This window comes from Prinia subflava, chromosome 2 (genome assembly GCF_021018805.1).
Source record: "Prinia subflava isolate CZ2003 ecotype Zambia chromosome 2, Cam_Psub_1.2, whole genome shotgun sequence".
NCBI classification, from domain to species: Eukaryota; Metazoa; Chordata; class Aves; order Passeriformes; family Cisticolidae; genus Prinia; species Prinia subflava.
The window spans coordinates 28,875,453-28,894,153 of record NC_086248.1 but is presented as its reverse complement, the minus strand read 5'-3'; the positions used below and the strand labels follow the sequence as shown (position 1 = coordinate 28,894,153).

The following is an 18,701-nucleotide window of genomic DNA, read 5'->3' as shown; positions in this document are numbered from 1 at the left end:
CACAGAATAAAAGCGACTTTGTCCCATCTTCTACATACTTCTAGTCTGTGTACTGGATATCTTAGGCCTTTTTAGTGAAGTAAATGCCATTTTTCACTTTTTTAATATATAGCACATTGAAGAGTGTGCTACATTGGGTGTGTTATAGAAAGGTATTAGTCTTGGAAGCATACCATAAAACATCATCATAAAAATATACATCAGATAAGTTCAGTACAGTTGGAAGACAAGTACTCATACAAATTTGAGTTTGTCATGAGTAAAGTAAGAAAAAGAAAAGCTTTAATGTTAAGCTGGTGGTAATTCCCCCCAAGCTGAGTTGTTCCTATATTCTTGGTATAATGGGTCAGCACAATGCATTGCTTCCCCATGTCTTTTAAAACTATTGAACATCTAAGCTCTCAGTCACTATTGAGAAAAGTAGTGTTCAGCAGCAATATTATCTCAAGCTTTTATTAATGTAAACATAAAAATCAAGTTTTGTATGCAGATATGAGTAGAAAAGTAGTCACAAATATGCAGTCCTAAAATAATTGTTGCTATTGTGGACTTGTGATTCTGTGGATGTATTTAAAATAATTATTTCTTGGTCTAAAAATGTATAACACTTCAAAATTAAGGTCTGTCTTAAATGAATTAAAATGCTTAGTGCTTTCCCAAACTAATTGTCTAAGCTCTATTAGTAGCAAGCTATGTTAGCTATATTTGGAGTCAGCTATTGTAAAACTTTAAAATAGCACTCTGACTACCTCAGATATAAGCTATAGAAGTAAAAGCTACTTAGTTTTGAGTGGGAGAAGAGCTTTTTTCCTTGTCTTTTTAACTGCTTGTGTTCTTGTTTTAGGTTTTTCCACTTGATTATGTTCTTATCACAACCATTGTTATGTACTTTATCTTCACTTCAATGGCAGGGATTCGAAATATGGGAATATGGTTCTTCTGGACAAGGGTAAATATAACTTGAGACTTTAGTTTCTAATACTCAGATATTTAACAAATATGTGTTCTTGATTATATTTAATATTTTTGTATTGCTTCATAAATATGGGATGTTGCAAATAGCATTGTCTGTATGCCTAATGAGCATTAAAAGCCTATTTTGCAATTTGCACTGGTTTTGGAAGGTGTTTCATTTTACCAAGTTATCAGACTTTGCCAAGTCATCAAAAGTGATGTTTTAATTTGAGCAATAGAGTCAGCTGACTCCTTCAGGTGTTTTATCAGTGTCCCTTTGGCTTTTGATTTCTCTAAGTTAAAGCCATATTATTGGTACATTTGAAGTATTGGTCAAAATCTATAATGTGGTGTGCAGTCAGAGGTTCTTGAATTACCATCTGTGTAACAAGAGTGTTTAGCTTCCTAAGAGAAAAGACAGTGCAGTGGTGATAGGGCTATCTGAATATTATGCAAATAATACATTACTGTATAAAAGCAGCTTTGTATCCTATAGCATGACATTCATGCCTCTCATACTTGGTTAAATATTTTCCTGCTAATGTCCCTAGCTTCCCTTTAAAATTGGCACCTTTTCATGTGGTGACACTCCAAAATGGTTAAGTGACCATCAGTCTTTGCAATAAATTGAGATTGATTGTTGGTATTGGTGCTGTCATTTCTCCCTCAGCTGCTGGCTTCTTTACCCTGACATGGTACTCAGGCTGAACCCTTGGGAATTAGAGTGGTGTCTACATGGCAACAAGGAAGGATTATGTTGTTCCCTGCATTGTTAAATGGACAAGATGCCACCATGCAGTGTGCCATTTTACTCAGAGCTTGGGAATGCTCTCTCATAAAGCCATCCTCTGTTTCAAGATCTGATTAGGTGTATAGTGGTAGATGACACTCCACTTCAAGCAAAGGAGACAATATTCTTTGATAAACCAATGCACAGTTTGCTATAGGTGTGGCAGGCACTTGAAACAAAATGCTAGCGTATAAATGTTTTGGGCCATTAATATAAATAGAACTTAATTTGGTTAAATAGCTGTGCTTTGAAAACCTGCTTTGAACCACTGGAATTAAGTTGCCAGAAGATAATTGTAGCAACCTCCCACTTCTGGCAGTATAATTAAAACTTACTTGAAGTAAAGAGGTTTTTTAATGCCTTCAGAAAAAAAAGAGATATTTCATTGTGTTAATATTTGTTTTTTTGATTTTAGCTTTATAAAATCAGACGAGGAAAAACTCGACCTCAAGCACTCTTATTTCTCTGTATGATACTCCTATTGATAGTTCTTCATACAAGTTACATGATCTACAGTCTTGCCCCACAGTATGTAATGTATGGAAGCCAGAAATACCTGGTGCAGGTGAGATGCATTTTTTGTGTTTCGATTTTATTTTCTACATTAAAAATGTTCTGTTTACAACAACTTTGAAAGTCAGACACATTCTCCGTTTTTGAAGACGCTTCGGTAGGCAGTTTTTTAAATGCTAGAAGGTCTCTTGGTAATACACAAGCCAGAAACTGATTGCATGACTTAATTTCTAGGTCATCTCAAGACTTTGTGAAACTAAGGTTTGTTTTACTCCTTCCATAAGACAGTTATTGGCTTCCACTAGATTTTGTACTGGTCTGCTTAGATTGCTGAGTGACTGTGGTGAGGATTATTTTGAATCTGTAAAGCTTTGTACAGAATGAAATCAATAGTGTTCCACACTTGATGCTTTTTATGTGCATATTTGAGGAATGAGAAAGATAACTTGGAACAGTAGAAAATAATAATCTGAGTGGAGCTAAGTGTGTGCAGATTAATCACATTTCAGGCACTTTGGACTGTCCAGCTTCATGAAACTCCATGCAATTCTTGCATTGTAAAATCTTCTACAGAATTAAGCAGTTAAAATTTAGTCTCTGCTTTTGTTATTGCACTTTTGTGTATTTCAAGGTTTTGATTTTTTAAGTCTTTTATCTTCTGTACCTGAAGTAGTAAATTATTGTTACATCTTAGTTTGAGTGGCAGTCTGCATATTTATGGGGAAGTTCAAAGTTACCTATCAGAAGCATCTTGAGAGGTTTCACTGATGGCTGTTTATTAAGGTCTGGTATCTTACAGGGAAAGGCTTCGTTAGATCTGATCTTGCAAATGTAGACAACTAACCAGCTCGTGAACTGGTTGCTTATTCAGGCACAGTGAAGTCAAGATCTCTTGGTTGCTATTTGATGTTTAAGTTTCACAAAGACAAAACAGTTGAGCTGGAGTGGTCAAAAGAAAGGATTTAAATTAGATGGAAACGATTGGATGCTACTTTGAGCTTTGGGAATCTCTCTCTAATTCTCCAGGAGGATGTTCCTGTGGGAGGAGAACACGCTTTACAAACTAAACATCTGCTAACTTCCATCAGCTGCAACTATTTAGTCAATTTTGTAACTTATTACTATCAATTCTCTTAGTTTAAACAGTAAATACTTGGGGGAAAAGGATTACAAGGAGAAATTGAAAGTGGAGTCGTGTTAAATAGGCTGGAGAAGAGGAACTTGCTCAACGTAAATGTGTTGGTGTGGTAGGATTGCCACTGCAGGAAGTAGACGTCTCAGTACATGCTACTTTACTGCTTTCTTTGTATTATCTGGTAATGGGCAATTGGTCATCCTGATACCAATCCAAGCACAGTAATAGAATCACTGTAGGGGATTTGAATATTTGGTATTTAGGAAGTTTAATGCATTTTATCAGATTTTATGCTAAATATAGCAAACAGAAAATAAACATGCTTAGGTGTGTATAAATTGGCTCAACCTGTCAGAATTAGGGTAGTAGCAGCAGGAAACTAAGATGAAAGTCAGTTTAGGTGCGTTTACATAGAACTTCTGGTATGGTTGCTTACTGTGTTTATGTAGCAAGAACATCATATAGCTGTATCTGAATTGGTTATGAGCTCAAGTCCCTGCAAAAGACAGTTGGTTTTTGGTTTTTTATGTTGTAGAATGATTGTATGCCTCCAATTACAGTGCAGAACCAGTGTGGGTGTAAGAGTGGGAAGAACATTTTCATTAAGGGTCATGCTGAACTAGTCTTTAAGCCTTGCAGTGACCTGAGTAGGGAATCCTTTGTGATGAAGTTTGTAGATAGCATGGAAGATTTGAAGAGAAAAACAAGTAGTGAAGGCTGTGGCTAGCAGTTTGTTTTGCTTTATGAATAAAATAAAATGTGCGTATATTAATGGAGGCAGAAGGATTAAGACTTAAAAAACACTTGCATGTTAGCTTTTTATGACAAGAAGTATCTGAAGATAAATACATCATTTTTAAGAATAAAGGGTCAAGAGAATAGAGCACAACAGTAGGAAGGCTCTTGTCATTCTTGCAGCTTTTGCAATATAATCCTGGTCAGCACTGCAAGAAGGATTAGCTGGAATGGTTGACTAGAGCTGTAACTTTCTGTTTAAAGGATTAAAAAATGTTTTGGTCAAGATAGCCATCCTGGCTCTTCAGCTTATGTCTCATTTCAAAGAGCTGTGTTTAAAGTGTATAATCTAATTTGAGTAGAAACTGGTTTTATTGTGGAAATAATATAAGACAGTAAAGAATATGCTGGTAAATTACATCTGGCTTCTCTGGCATACCAAATAGATATAAGGTTTTATGAAAACGTTCTCTCAAAGAGTATTTCACAATGTACCAGAAGCATTTTCTGTGTCTGACTACCTTGGTAACTAGATGTTAAATTTTGATATTTTAGAGTGAGGAGAGATGGAGTCTGGGAATGAAGAGAAGCAAGCTATTTTTCTGTGAATATAGCAATGAAGAGAGTCTCTAAGAATTATGAATTGGTGATTATGGATTTAGGAGTGTCCAGGAGTAGGGCAAGTGAACTAGACACAGCAAGCTTCCTGATGAGGAGAGCCCTATGCACCAGCTCACTTTGACAGTTCAGGTTTCCATGGTGCTCTCACATTACAGTTGATTTCATCCTTTAGAATGACAACACTGGTAACCAACAGTGTGTAAGAGCCAAGCAATAAATGAGCATTATTCCAGGAAAGCTTAGTGGATGGGTGGCCTGATAAACATTTGACATATGACAGTCTGGTGGCTCATACACTGTGTAAAAGGAGTACTTCCCCCTTTGCTTTGTTCTGTGCTAATTCCAAATCTAGTAATGTGTCAAACTAAATTGTTATCACAGTCTATGGCAATGCATGGGATAAGTTAGATTCCTGTTTGAATCTTGAACTGTTTTCTTTGGAGACTGTAACTCTTGACAAGAGCTTTTAATTTGGAAGTGCTGGTAACTTTTCCTTTTAACTGAATATGTATATAAAAGTGGAGCTTTTGTGAGGCAATTAACATTAACTAGACCTGGGCTACTCGCCTTATTAACGCCGAGCACCGGTGTATTCAGAGCATGTGACCCCAATTCATTAAGTGTCTTCAGTTGTTGTGTCTGTAGGAAACTTTTGAAAATTTCTTCTGGATATTGTGCCCATACCAACTGAATCCCTCTGTAGGAATTTGTTCATCTTTCATAGCTTTCCAGACACCAAGGATAGCTTGGTTTCACCTGTGGAAGCAATTTGTCCTGTTTATCAGCAGTGAGTCTTTTCATAACCTTTCACAAAGAAAGAATTGTATCCATATCCAGACCACCTTCTTGGCTTTCTAGCAAAAGCATAACTTTGCCTGTACTTGTGGTATAATTCCTATTTCTCTTCAATAAGGATTATCTAGCCTTTGTCTGAAAGACACTGCTTGCTGATGTTTGTACCCAGTGGACCTTTAAGACTTGATTAACCCAGACAGGAATTAAAAAGCCAGTACTTGCCATAAGCAACCATGGGTACTTTTACCTGGTGGGGGACCAGAATCACTTTATATACTCAGATACTTCTTGTCATAAAGCAGCGATCACTTTCTTTCTTCAGTCATCACTTGGATAGTTTAGATGAGTGGAGCCAAATTGCAGGACTCAGAGTGTCTCCATTGTCAGCAGCAGGAATCCAGAAGTACTAAGTGTAGAAGCAGTTCTTTTCAAGTTCTTGATCCTTAACATAAGCAGGAACTAATCATGTAGGTGGAACAGGCTGTGTCCTAACGCTTTCTATAATAGCTCGCTATTTTCTGGAGTGTCCGAAATGTGTCAGCTCTTGAAGCACACATACTGAGTTCTTGTCCATGGTTTTGTCTCATGCTTGGCCTTGAAGCATCCTGCTTTCAGCCTTGGAGCAGATGGGATAGCAGAACACTAAAGTTTTAGTCTGCCAGTACTTCTACTAAAAATGTCTTAAGTTACAGAAATGTTCAAGGAGAACAGTGATATAAGACCTGGAAAAAAGCATAGCAAAAAAGCAAGCTCATAGATCTAGTTATTGTTGTATTTAAATCCTGTTAATATGTTAGAGTGAATGAAGATAAGGAAGACAACTTCGAAATGGCTGTGTTGTGATTATTTCATGCTTTTTGTGTGCCCCATGGAATTTTACAAGGTGTAATGCTGCACTTTTGAAAGAAGTGCTTGCTATGACTGAGCAGTGTAAGCTGGAATAGTGACAGCCAGCTGGAAGACATTCTGGAGATGGGAAATTGCTAAATATACACTAAATAATTGAAAATTCATGTGTTCTGTTCTTATCCTGTTGTTTCTGTCTACACATTCTCTTTTGTTCCTGATCCCTGTGACTAAGTCATATTCCTTTTAGATCCATTTTTTAAGGTAGTCTCCACTTTCATGGCCTTGCATGAAGCAAAATTAACTCTGTGTACAAATTTTTGCTTTTTTAGATAGACACTGAGTTGTTTCTCTTGACTGTTCAAAGTGAAAACTGAATTTGCTTAATATTGATAAACACCCTCAATTATGTTTACAGAGCTTAATTTTATGTGCCAGGTTTTACTCATTGCTGGTATGTTTTAAGGAATTTTTTTCTGTCTGAAGAAAAGGTATTGACTCTTACTGATTTCTTCAGAGGGTTTTCTGTTTAGGGAAATCATGAGGATGCAAGTATGTACCTTTTAAAGTGAATCAGGGTATAAAAACATCAATGTAGTGCAAAGGATTTACATTGGACTCTGCTAAAATTATTCAGTGATTGTTCAAAAATGTGGAACACAGAGTTCATGTTCCCTGAAAGGATCAGTTTTCCAAAGATTTGGGATATTTAAGCAGGTACATTTGGGTTTTCAATAGTTCACTTAAGCATAATTTCTCTTCTTCCACTCTGGCAATCCAAGTATGTTGCATGCTACCATCTGGCTTTTTTAGACCAGAAGTAAACTGTTCATTATCAATTCTTAACACTTCTGTGGTGTCTTCATCACCACAGAAAAGTTGATTTTCAAATCAATTTTATGCACAGTTAAAAGGTTTGATGTCAGAGCTCAAGTATATTTTTCACAAATCTTCAAAAAGAGCACAAGCTATTAATTTTTTGTTAATGAAATCATACTTAGAAATGTTCATGTTTTACTGCTCACAGCTTACTCTGTATATGCTATTCAAAAATTATACCTTTGAATATTCTAAGAGATTTGCTTAAGTTTTGGGTTTTTTTTAATTAATTCACTGGAGAATATATTTGGTTTCTGCACTCTCATTGTCTATGGAAGATCACTGCTGGTATACTAATATACTGATTTTCTGTATTTATAATGCAGAGTAATAAGACAATTGATGGTCAGCCAAGGAATGTGACACTTGTGTCTAAAGACTGTGATGCAGATGCACCTGAAGGTAAGATAAAATTGTTGCTTGTATTTCCAATATGATAGGTGCATGCTCAGCTGTAAATAAGCAGCTTAATCTCTGTCTTCATGGCTTTCATTTGCCTAGAATGAAGCTTTGAAGTACAGTTAAGTTAAAGCTTACTTTATTCATTTGAAGGAATGACTATTTTTAGTAGAAACCAGTGGTAACAAAACATTCCAGTTAGCTTTAAAATCTCATGTTTGCTTTAATGTGTATGTAGAAGATTTTAAAAATAAGCCCCAGCTGGTGAATAGCTTAGCATTGAAAGTGCTCTTCATTGTGTATGTTTATCATACAAATGTGTAGACAAGTATTGTATTTGGTCTCAGCATACTCAGGAATATGGTCTGAGCTTCTCCGTGGCACTTGAGATTCTCAGTGTAAACTTACAAACAAAGATAAGAGAATTACATAGTTTTTAATGAGATGTAAATGTGGGCTCTTCCATGAGCAACAATACCAGCAGAACTAGAGGTCTTAGACTATTTTTTCTCTAATTCTCTTAGAGTTATGCTGGCAATTGCCAGGAATGATCAATTTTCTCAGCTGTATTACTAAATATCCCCTTTTTGACTTATTTAGGCAGAAGATATATTTAAAGATATTCTGGAATTAACTAGTGACTAGCAAGAAGATGGATAATGCTGGAATGTTCCTTGGCTTTCCATCTATGCAGGCCTTAGTGGTTTTTTGGTGTTTTTTTTGAGAGAGAGACTGGTAACATTTTATTTCGTGCTTATTCCTCTGTGAAACTTGAGTAAGGCTGTGAATGAATTTTAGCCTGGTTTCATTAAAAAACCAAGCTAATTGAAATCATGCTGGTTTTGTGATTAAAATTAAAAAAACTGGCAAAACTTAGAAGAGCAAATATGTTGCTTTTCACAATGAGATCACTTTTGCCCAAGTTATACAGAACTTTGCTTCTTACAAGAAGTAGCTTCTTGACTTGGCCAGTATCTGCTGAAAGCAGCATATACTCACTGGCTCATATACTCACTTATATACTCATATAAGTATGTTTGTCTTGATCTTTGTGAGAGAAACTAAAATAGTCTGATTTCCTCAGACTTTGCTTAATTATAGAAACTGGGATTGGATTTAAATAAACTTACTCAATTCCACCCATACTTGATTTTTTAAAATACTTCTAATACTTTACATTATTTTCTTAATTTACTTTGATCAATGGAAACAATATGCTGATGCTTCAAACAGGTCTTCCGATGTTCTGAACACGAGTTGGTCTGTGTAAATGACGGCTTTGATTTGTCATCATCATCATGTTGCAGTGGCTATCTCTGAGTCATGGTCTCCTTTCTTAATAGAAAAGAGGTGGAGAAGATGTTGATGTGCTGTCCTGTGCTAAACTAGTATAAGTAGAAGACGGATGGATATTTCTTAAATGTGAACATCAATGTGATCAAAAAGCTTAAGTGGAATTGTATTAAATGTAGATGTAGACTAAATGTAGATTCAGGCCATTCCTGTGCTTTTATAAATGAAAGAAAAGTTTATTTTGTAATAATCAACTTTTAAAAAAGTCCCATGAGTGAAAATGCTTTAATGATTGTTTCATCCAGTCAGTTTTAGAAATTGGAAATGTAATCCTTACCTTGGAATACCTGCCATTTTTAAGAGCTGGTAACAAAACTAATGAAAAAAAGCAGATGCCACTCTTTTCTGTGATCAGATAGAGCATACTGACAAGTCAGATGCATTTCAAAGGTAGGAACTAAACTTCTAAATACAATTTCTCTTCTTTTCAAGGATATTAGACATGGGCAAAAATAGATGCAAATAACTTTAGCATAAAGGTTGGTCAAGCACTTGCACTTTGAATTACTCTCTTTGGTATTAGGGTTTTATGTAAACCCGTGACCTGTAGCTAAATACAAACATTGATTTGTGTCCTCCATTAATTTTGTTCCATTTAAACTGATTTACTTTTAACAGGTGTTTTTCTTTAAACATAAAACAATCAATGACCTTTTAATGGCTGTGCTGATAGATAAGCTTATAGCAATCTGCTGTCTTATTGAATGTTCAGATGTTCCAGATATGATCTCTACTTGCTCTTACTGATTTTTTTTTTTCTTTCTGAGATGGCAGAAGAGACCTGATCAGGTTGTAACAGCTAATACTTCAGGCTTTATTTGGCAGTATTTCCTGTAGATATGTTTCAAACTGATGTTTTGTTTGGCCAAAAGGGCAATTTCACTTCCTGGAGAAACACAAGGCAGTTAAAATGCAATCTTAGAAAAACCACAATCTTGAGTATTTATAAGTAGAGATATTATTTTGGGGGTTTTAGCATTGTTATCTGCTTTAATTCAGCAAAGCTTCTCTATTTACTTCTGATATGAAAGAGAGAAATCTGTTTTATACTCAAATAGGGGCTGTAATAGTGTAACTACATGAAACAGAATAGAAAAAATAATAGGGCAGGATACATCTTATAAGTCAAAGTACCTTTTTTTAGTTAAACATCTTGCACAAAAGTTTGTGTTCTGGTTAACTTAAAAAACTTTTTAAGGAGTCTTTTGGGGGCAGCAATTTAATATATTTGTTATAGACAAAACAAGCTTTAGTTTTCAGTGGTCAGTACAGCTGGGCAAAAATATCATTTGCTGACTGTTTTCAAGGGCTACTGACAACTGAAATGTTGGGTCCACAATTCAGTTGAGTATAAGGTAAAGCAAAGAAGTTCAATTATGTGATTAAGACTCTTGCAGCAGGACTAATATGTTGAAAGCTTGGTATAGGTTTAGCTTAACAGGTTAATGGGATTTAATGTAAATGAGCAATGACTCAGCTGCAAGCCTGAACTATGAGATCTGATAAACACTATCTGCCTCTCTCTAGACTAAAAGATCTAGTTTTTAGGCATCACTCACTTTAAATGCATACCTTGCTCTGAATCCCCCTTGGACTCTCTTCCTTCACTGAGGAAATGAGCCTTGCCCAAGGCCTGTTACATGCTGGGTACAGTTCATGTGCTAGGCCTTTTTCATAGACCTGTGCTGACTTGGAGCTACATGTGAAGTGAGAAAGAAAAAATAATCTCATTTCTAAGGCTTTGAAATGAGGTTTTACTGAGCTAACTTATCTGTGCCCCCTTGTAAGATGCACTTATTAGCTGGAAGTCAAAAAGTTCAGGACCTCAGGCTTTATTTTTGCCTGAATAAAGACTAGATATAGACATTATTCAAGCTGGAGGCCCAAATACAAATGCCAAAACAGGAGCATATTCTGTTTCTCTTCTAGAGAAATGCAGGAGACATGCAAAGGAAAACCACAAGCAAGTTTCTCAATATTAGTAATTTTGTATGAAGAGTTGTAGGACTGTAGATTATCACTTCCAAACTGTTGTTCTAAATTAGTTAATTTGAAATGTTAAAAATGCCTCATATAAAGTAAGGATTTTAGTGAGTACTTTCCATTTTCCTGTTGCTTTGTAAATGACCTTACTAGTACTTTACCCTGAATCTATACTTACACCTAACACTTTTAAAGTCCTCTATAACCGTAAGAACTCCATATAGATAAGCACAGTGGTGCATGTCTGAGCACAGAAAGCCCTGTTTGTCAGTATGAGCAGCTAAGAGCTCTATAAATGTCTTTTTGCACTACATTGTTCACTGGCACACAGATGTAGGTACGTCAATTCCCACAATTATTTTTCCTAAAGGAGGACATTTTGATAAGAATTAAAATAATAGATTATGCTGTCTGCTGCTTTCTTTGTAGAGTTTTGCATTTGTGTTCATCCCTAGAGTATTGCCTTTGATGTTTATCACTGGCTGTATCTTTATAATAAGAATTGTTTGCCTCTAGTTACTTAAGTTATATAATAAGTTATAGCTTGTCTTTAAACCCATGTGGCAAGTGCTTGTAATTAATCTGAACTGTACATAATGTTTCAAAGAATCTCTACTTCTAACAAAAGCATTGAGAACACTTTCTCCATCAGCAGGCTGATCCAATGGTTTATTGCTTCCCTGTGTAAACTGGGCACTATCTCTTTGGCATTAAAGTGGCTTCAGATTTAGCTTTTGGTAATGCTGTACCTTTTCACTTTATACATGGACCTGTAGCATTAGTATTTTCCTCACTTGAAGGTACTTAATAAACATTAAAATCAAGTCATCCTTTAAACTTGTGAAAAATGAGATTAACAGGTTTAGCTCTTCAAATCTCATTAAATGTTTTTCACCTAGCCTGTTAATACATGCAAATCTTGGCACTCTCACAGATTTCCTGTAACCAAAGTGAAATAGAAACCTTATAGCTGGGTGAAATTTTACATTATAATGCCATAACTGTGCTAGGATGAACTCCAAATCTAAAATGGCAAAAAAAGGACTGACAGGCTCTCTGAATGTATAGAGGGAAGTAGTGAGAACTCTTGCTATGTTTAGCTGAAGTTTGTGCTTGGTTGTAAGATCCAGAACCTTCTTTCCACAACTAAATCCTTTATTCACACATAAATGCAAATCCTGTTCCTGCATGTCACTTTATTTAAATTTGACTGTTGGGGAAAAAATGTCACACCCAGATCACTCAGTATGGCATTATTTTTATTATTTAGCATTTAGAAACTTTAATTAGTGACTTTTTTCTTCTTTTGGCACACATTCTTGCAGGATCTTACTAGAAGCCTCCTTAAAGCCCTTCTAGCACTGATGGGACATGAAAATTCTCAAGCCATTTAATGTAAACATTCATAATGTGTAATTAGCATCAAGAAGTTTTTGTGACTGCTGCAGTTGTTCATGTATTGTAAAATAACTGCAAATAGCTGTTGGTTATCCAGAATTGTAACTTTTGTTACAAAATCAGATCTGACTATTTGTTATAAAACCAGACTGATTCACATTGTTTACATCATTTTTCTGTCTGTCTGGTTTTATATCAGGGTGTGTTTGATTTGTAGATAGACCATGAGAAGTATCATATACAACTTACCTGTAGCTCGAAGCACTGAAAAAACAGAGTTTGTTTTGTAAATAACCGTGTCCCAAATAGCTTTTCCAGGCTCTTCATTAGTCCCTGGTTTCCAGGTTTCTGGCTCCTCCTTAGCCTGCTAAATCTTTTCCTTTGTCAGGATTTGATTCCAAACCTACTGAGCAGCTTCTGCTGAATAAGGTAGCTTTTTGGGCTAGATTTTATCTGGCTAGACTTTTGGTCTCTACAGGTCTAATTTAGGTGCCATCTCATTACCACTTCCAGCTAAGCAGAAAAACCCTGCACCAAAGCCAGACAACTGGGATGAAACAGCAGGCAGGGTTTTTTTCTTGTATGTTAGACCTAGATTTCAGAAGGGTTTAGATAGCTGCAAACTGTTGTTTAACATCTGAGTGATTTGATACTCAGGCTTCTGTAGTGCAGTGTGGTACTTCAAAGGGCTGTCAGCTTGAAGTGTTGGAAGCTTAGTGATTCACATCTCTAAGTGGGGAGTTATTGTAACTACATACAACCAGTTGGGAAATATTTTCAGATCCCTGCTATATGTGAGTAGTATGTGTTCCAGTATGCTTTTCAGTCTGATAAGGGATCAAAGGTGTAATTTTATTGCAAAGTTAACCTTGAAGCAAGTGGTGCTGAAGCTGTTTAATACTTGCAATATCGTGAAAGCTGAGTGAGGGATGAATTGAAATTTAAGCAATTTCTGAAAGAAGTTAGCTGTTACATGCCAATAACTGGTATGGCATGTCACAACCTAAAAGTTGTAAAAACTTTGTGTAGGAGATTAATTTTAGCTTGTGAAACCAGAGAAGTAGCAGCAGTGGAGGGGCTGGATTGTCAAGTGCAAAACCAGGCTCAACAGCTGAATGAGGCTACTATTAATTCTCTGTGTGTATTTGTGTGTGTATATATATATATATATATATATATCACAGTAGAGAAGAATATAGAATAAGTGAGAATATGCTCAAATAGTATGTAAAAAAACACTTGTAGAAACTAATGAGTAAGGGGCAACTAAGAACGTGGTTTTCTTTTCTGTTTAGCCAACAAGGAAATAAAGAAATCCTGTGTTTGTGGCCAGGACAGCTGTTGCTGCTATTCAGTGAATCTGTTTCTAGAGAAAAGTGGAAGTGATATGTGAAATACAGTCTTTAACATAAATTTCTGTACACTTTGGAAGCACTTCAGTGACCCTAACACTATGAAATATTGATCAAGATGTTAGGTTGTGAGATGATAGATACAAAATGGGGAAGTTTTTAATATCTGTTAATATCCTCCTGTAGAGACTCCTGAAGCTTGCTTTGTCTCAACAATAATTTGATCTGTGACCAAAGCCATACCTACAGCCTTCAAGCAGCAGCTGCATTTTGTAACACAGCTTTTGATTTATTGGCAGCAAGGCTGTATGAAATAAGTTCTCTTGGATACCTGAAGCTATGCCTTCAATACTTCTAGGGTCTGAAATTTTGCAGTGCTTAGATATTCAAGCCCAGAAAGGATGCAACTTTTCCTTTGGAAGTAGTTTTGAGTAAAAGTTTAGTGAAAGTTTTTACGTAAAACTAGGTTCTGTTTGAAAGTGGGAACACAGGTTTCATCTGTCTTTGGATAACATTTGCACTTTGGAATTTCACATCCAAAACTACCATTGTTATTTAGATTTGTGTTGTTTCAATATCTACCTTCATGTAATGATTTTGAGCACACACAGGACCTAAGAGGTAGTCTGGTCCAACCTGCAGCAGGGGAAAGTAGAGCAGGTTGCTCACATCCATCCAGCTGGGAATGTCTGAGGGTCAGCCTGCTTCGATGCTTGCCTATGCTGATTGCCTCTCCTACTATTTAATAGTTGTATTTCTTGCTGCAGCTCTGTCATCCGTTGTCTGTCATTATGCAGGTCTAGGAGGAATCTCATTTAGGACTCTGTAAGCCCCCACTAGATAGCAGAAGCAGCAGTAAGACACACCTGCAAACACCTTTACTTTAAGCTGAAGGAACACATCTTCATTGTCTGCTGTGTGCTGTAAGCTGCTGCAGTGGTCCTCCACTAGATTTGCTTCAGTAAGTCCATGCTGCTTTTGTACTGGGCAGCCCAAAATGTCACCATTGCAGATGCAGTTTGTCACAGTGGAAGAACTGGTCAGTTTTGTGGACTTTCACTGCATTCCCGATAGCGAAGCCTGATATTCAGTTACATTTCCAAGTTATAGATGAACACTGGTAACTGCATGTTCTGTTTCTCTACTGGGAGATGAGGTTGCTTTCTGCACAGTTGCATTGTATCTGGTCAACCCTCAGCCTGCACTATTGCAAGGTGTCACTTTGTTCCAGGTACAGGGCTGCTGTCTCCATTAAACTTTGAGGACTGTTTCAAGGGGCTTGAATCTGACCATCCTACCACTGTGTTGGACCTCTGCTCTTTATTTCTGCCCAGTTTGATCTATGGATTTACAGAGTGTATAATCTGTTTCATTGGCTAGTTGATTAATGAAGAGATAAAACAAGTGTACAATACCGACTTTCAAATAATGCCAATGTTTATAAATTACATTGTTCACAACAATTTGTAACTATTCCCTAAGAAATTATTTCCTTCTACATGCTTTTGTGAAAGCTCACTGTGTTTTGAAATGCATAAAAGACAGACTTCACCAGTAAGTTCTCATAATTTGAGCTTTCAGTGCACAAAATCATGTTTTAGGCTTTAATACCTGCCTTTGAACAGATTATTGCAATTCATCATAAACTAGCTAATTCACCTCTTGGAAGAAGCCTTAATTTGAAAATAATACATTAGGTGTAGCTGTTTCTTACCATAATGAAAAACTACATCAGTGGACTCAAAACAAAAAATAGTTGACTCTTCTGGTGGTAATGACTATTAGTGCTTGTTATTCTTGATTTTAAATTGTTTTTTGTCTTGATTCCTGGCTATTTGGCTTTGTTCCTTGGTCAGCACTACATATGTACATAGAATATGTTGTACTTTTTAAATGGTGGCAGATATCTATTGGAGGCGTGGTAGCTTTCCATGTGTACTTTTGTTCCACATAATCAAGATACATCTAATATTCACATTCTGGATAACAGGTATCTTAATTCAGGCTATTCACTTTAACTTATTCTAAATTGAGTTATATGGAGGAATCAGTTAATGAAAAATGTCATGTCAGCCTATTAAGTAACATTAGTTCAGAAACAATAGGTAAAATTTAGTTATCTGCTCTTGTAACATTGTATAGAAATATTCTTGCAAGGTCAAACTGTTCCAAAATATTTATCATCATCTATTTATTCCAATTATTATAAAGAGCCATCTGAAAGTCTTTTAGTTGTTTTTTTAATTCAAGTAACCAGCTGGAGAGCTGCAGATGGTATTTACAATATTATCTGCATTTATGAAGCATCTTCACCGTCATTTCTTACTTAGGTGGCTGCTAAAAGTGAGCTGAGTAATAATATAAGTAGTCTATCACTCACTACTTTAGAAGGCAGGAGATCTTTACTTCAACTGCACCTAGGGAACATTTCCAAACTTGAAGTCTGAGCTGAGGGACAAACAGGCAGTTTCTGGGTTGCTTACTTTGTCTAGTGTTCAACATGTTTGCACACCAATTCCTGCTCTGAAATGGGCTTTAGCTGGGGTTTGAAGCATAGTATGAAAAAACAAAAACAAAACAAACCCAAAACAAACAAAAAACCAAAAAACCCCAACAACAACAAAAACCAATCAACCAGGAAATGATATTTTACCTTAGCATAAGCTCAGTGTGTGCCCTTCCTTGCATTTGAGAGAATAATGAACTGGCCCACATAGTCTGCTGGCCATCCTCTAGCATGACCCCTTGGATGCCACAGGTTCAATGTCCTGTACAAGCCTTTGTACTCCCTGTCTTCATGTTGAAAATTCCTTGGAAATTTGATTCTTAATTTTAAAATCTACCAGTTAGAAATGAAGAAAAATACAGCCACATCAGAAAATATTCAGTATTCATGTTGTTAGAGGAGTAAGGTTTAACCAGTACTGTCAGGTCTTGTGTACAAATAAGATTTCTATTATCTGGGTTGCAAAAGGCCCAGTATATGTTGGAGGTTTGTTTGTGTACATGTAATTGACTTTTGATTTTTTACAAAGCTTATGTAATCCTGGTAGAGACACAGTTTTTCATAGTCCTTCAATGTGTTTTAATCCAGAATCTGCTTTGTATGGCTGTGGTTTATGCAAAATGGGGAGTGAGTTCTCTTTTGGACAGATTCTAGTTTATAATTGACACATATGCATGAGAAATTGCTCCCAGTAGTAATGGGGTTACCTGTGTAACGTGTAGCTTCATGTTACCTGTCACAGTCACTCTCCTACAAGTATACCTTTTGTATACCTTCTTGATACAGGAGAGTAAATTAGATGTAATAGATTGTGATCATTCTGCAGAGCTAAATACTCTCCATGACTGCTAAAATATTATCTTACTATGTGGTATTCAGCTGATTTTTTGGTTGTTGTTCTGTGTTGATCACTACTATTTCCTTTCAATTTAGATCAGTGTATTGTCACTCGGACATACCTCTTTCTTCATAAATTTTGGTTCTTCAGTGCTGCCTATTACTTTGGGAACTGGGCATTCATTGCAGTAAGTACTTGGATTTTGGAAACCTCTGAATCAAGTTGGATAATTTACAGTAGTTGTCATTGCATCATTTGCATCACAACACAACAATTTATTTTACTTATATTCCCCTGAACTGAATAACAGTAACACTTTCTATTTCAAATTTGCAGGTCTTTTTAATTGGATTAATTGTCTCATGCTGCAAAGGCAAGAAATCAGTCATTGAAGGTGAAGTAGATGATGACGATTCAGATATGAGTGATGATGAACTGTCTGTTTATTACCATTGACAGCCTTTTGCCTTCAAGATGAAAAAGTGTAAAGTTATGTTGAGAGTCAAGCCTACATGGAACTCGTATCCAGATAAGCATCTTTGCACCTGTAAAGAGAAATGAGTGTACTCACTTAAAGGGATAAAAAACCTGAATATCACTTTGAGTATCACTGTTAAATGAGAACAAATGTTGGAGATGACTTTGAATAATATATAGAAAATATGTTTTATGATTAAACATATATGTAACCTTCTGATGTATAATTTGATGAACTGTTGTAACTATTCCGTAATTCACAATGCTTTTCTGTTAACTTAGGTTTTCTTAAATACTTTCATGCTTAACTTGTAGGACTTTTTTACTCATAAATACAACTAGCTAAAATCCTGCAAAACAGTGCAAATATTGCAGGAAAGATTTGGATGAAGTTTACACTCTCAGAAGGACTTGATTTTTGCATTAGTTTTGCTGGAATTTCTATATAAAACTATAGTTAACAAGAGACTGTCCATTAAGGTATGCCAAAAATATTATTTAAAATGATGAGTTTCCAGTCTGTGAAAAATAAGTAATTTTCATACAGTGATCTCCACTGAGTTACCATGGAAGTCCTCAGGTAACTATGAGGTGTTGCTCTCTCAAAGGAAATCATAGTGTATATTACAATATTCAGCACTGTTGCAGTGTTTTAGTACAGTTCAGTTCTGAAACTTCCAGGTGCCTGATCTAGTCATAACCAATGGAATAATTAAGATGTGATTAATTTTTAACTTATTTTTCTTGTTAATGCAAATTGTCTAGTTTAAAGTTCTTTCAATATTTAAAGTAAATGTTGTCTATTTGTTTACAAACCACTATGTTTATATAAACACAGTTCAGAAATATTTTTCTCATTTGTGTTCTCTTTGTAAATTAATCCTATTTTAGCTATGGTAGTTGCTGAGGTGTATTTCTGAGGATGAAAAAAATCTTCATATATCCTTTGACAGACTGAAGGAGAAAATGTTTACAAGGACAGGTTTTTAAGCTTCTAATGCTACCTGAGGGACATTAGAGTCTATGCAAGCACCTGAAAATGTGATTAGGTAGTCTTTTTTATAAGACTAATTGCTAAATAGCTATTAGAATGTAGTTATTAATATTATGTCCTGCTTTCATGTTTG

The 18,701-nt window shown here is 35.8% G+C and overlaps 1 protein-coding gene across 1 annotated transcript in view; it reads left to right on the top strand.

Annotated features, from left to right (window-relative positions):
* LMBRD1 (LMBR1 domain containing 1) overlaps positions 1-18,422 on the top strand; it is a 67,311-nt gene extending 48,889 nt beyond the window's left edge. Inside the window, exons 12-16 of the mRNA XM_063389430.1 lie at positions 845-949; positions 2,160-2,309; positions 7,595-7,670; positions 17,193-17,284; positions 17,434-18,422. Of these exons, the coding sequence (XP_063245500.1) occupies positions 845-949; positions 2,160-2,309; positions 7,595-7,670; positions 17,193-17,284; positions 17,434-17,553 (543 nt within the window). The 3' untranslated portion in view covers positions 17,554-18,422. The remainder of the gene's footprint in view (positions 1-844; positions 950-2,159; positions 2,310-7,594; positions 7,671-17,192; positions 17,285-17,433) is intronic.
* Positions 18,423-18,701: the final 279 nt, after the last annotated feature.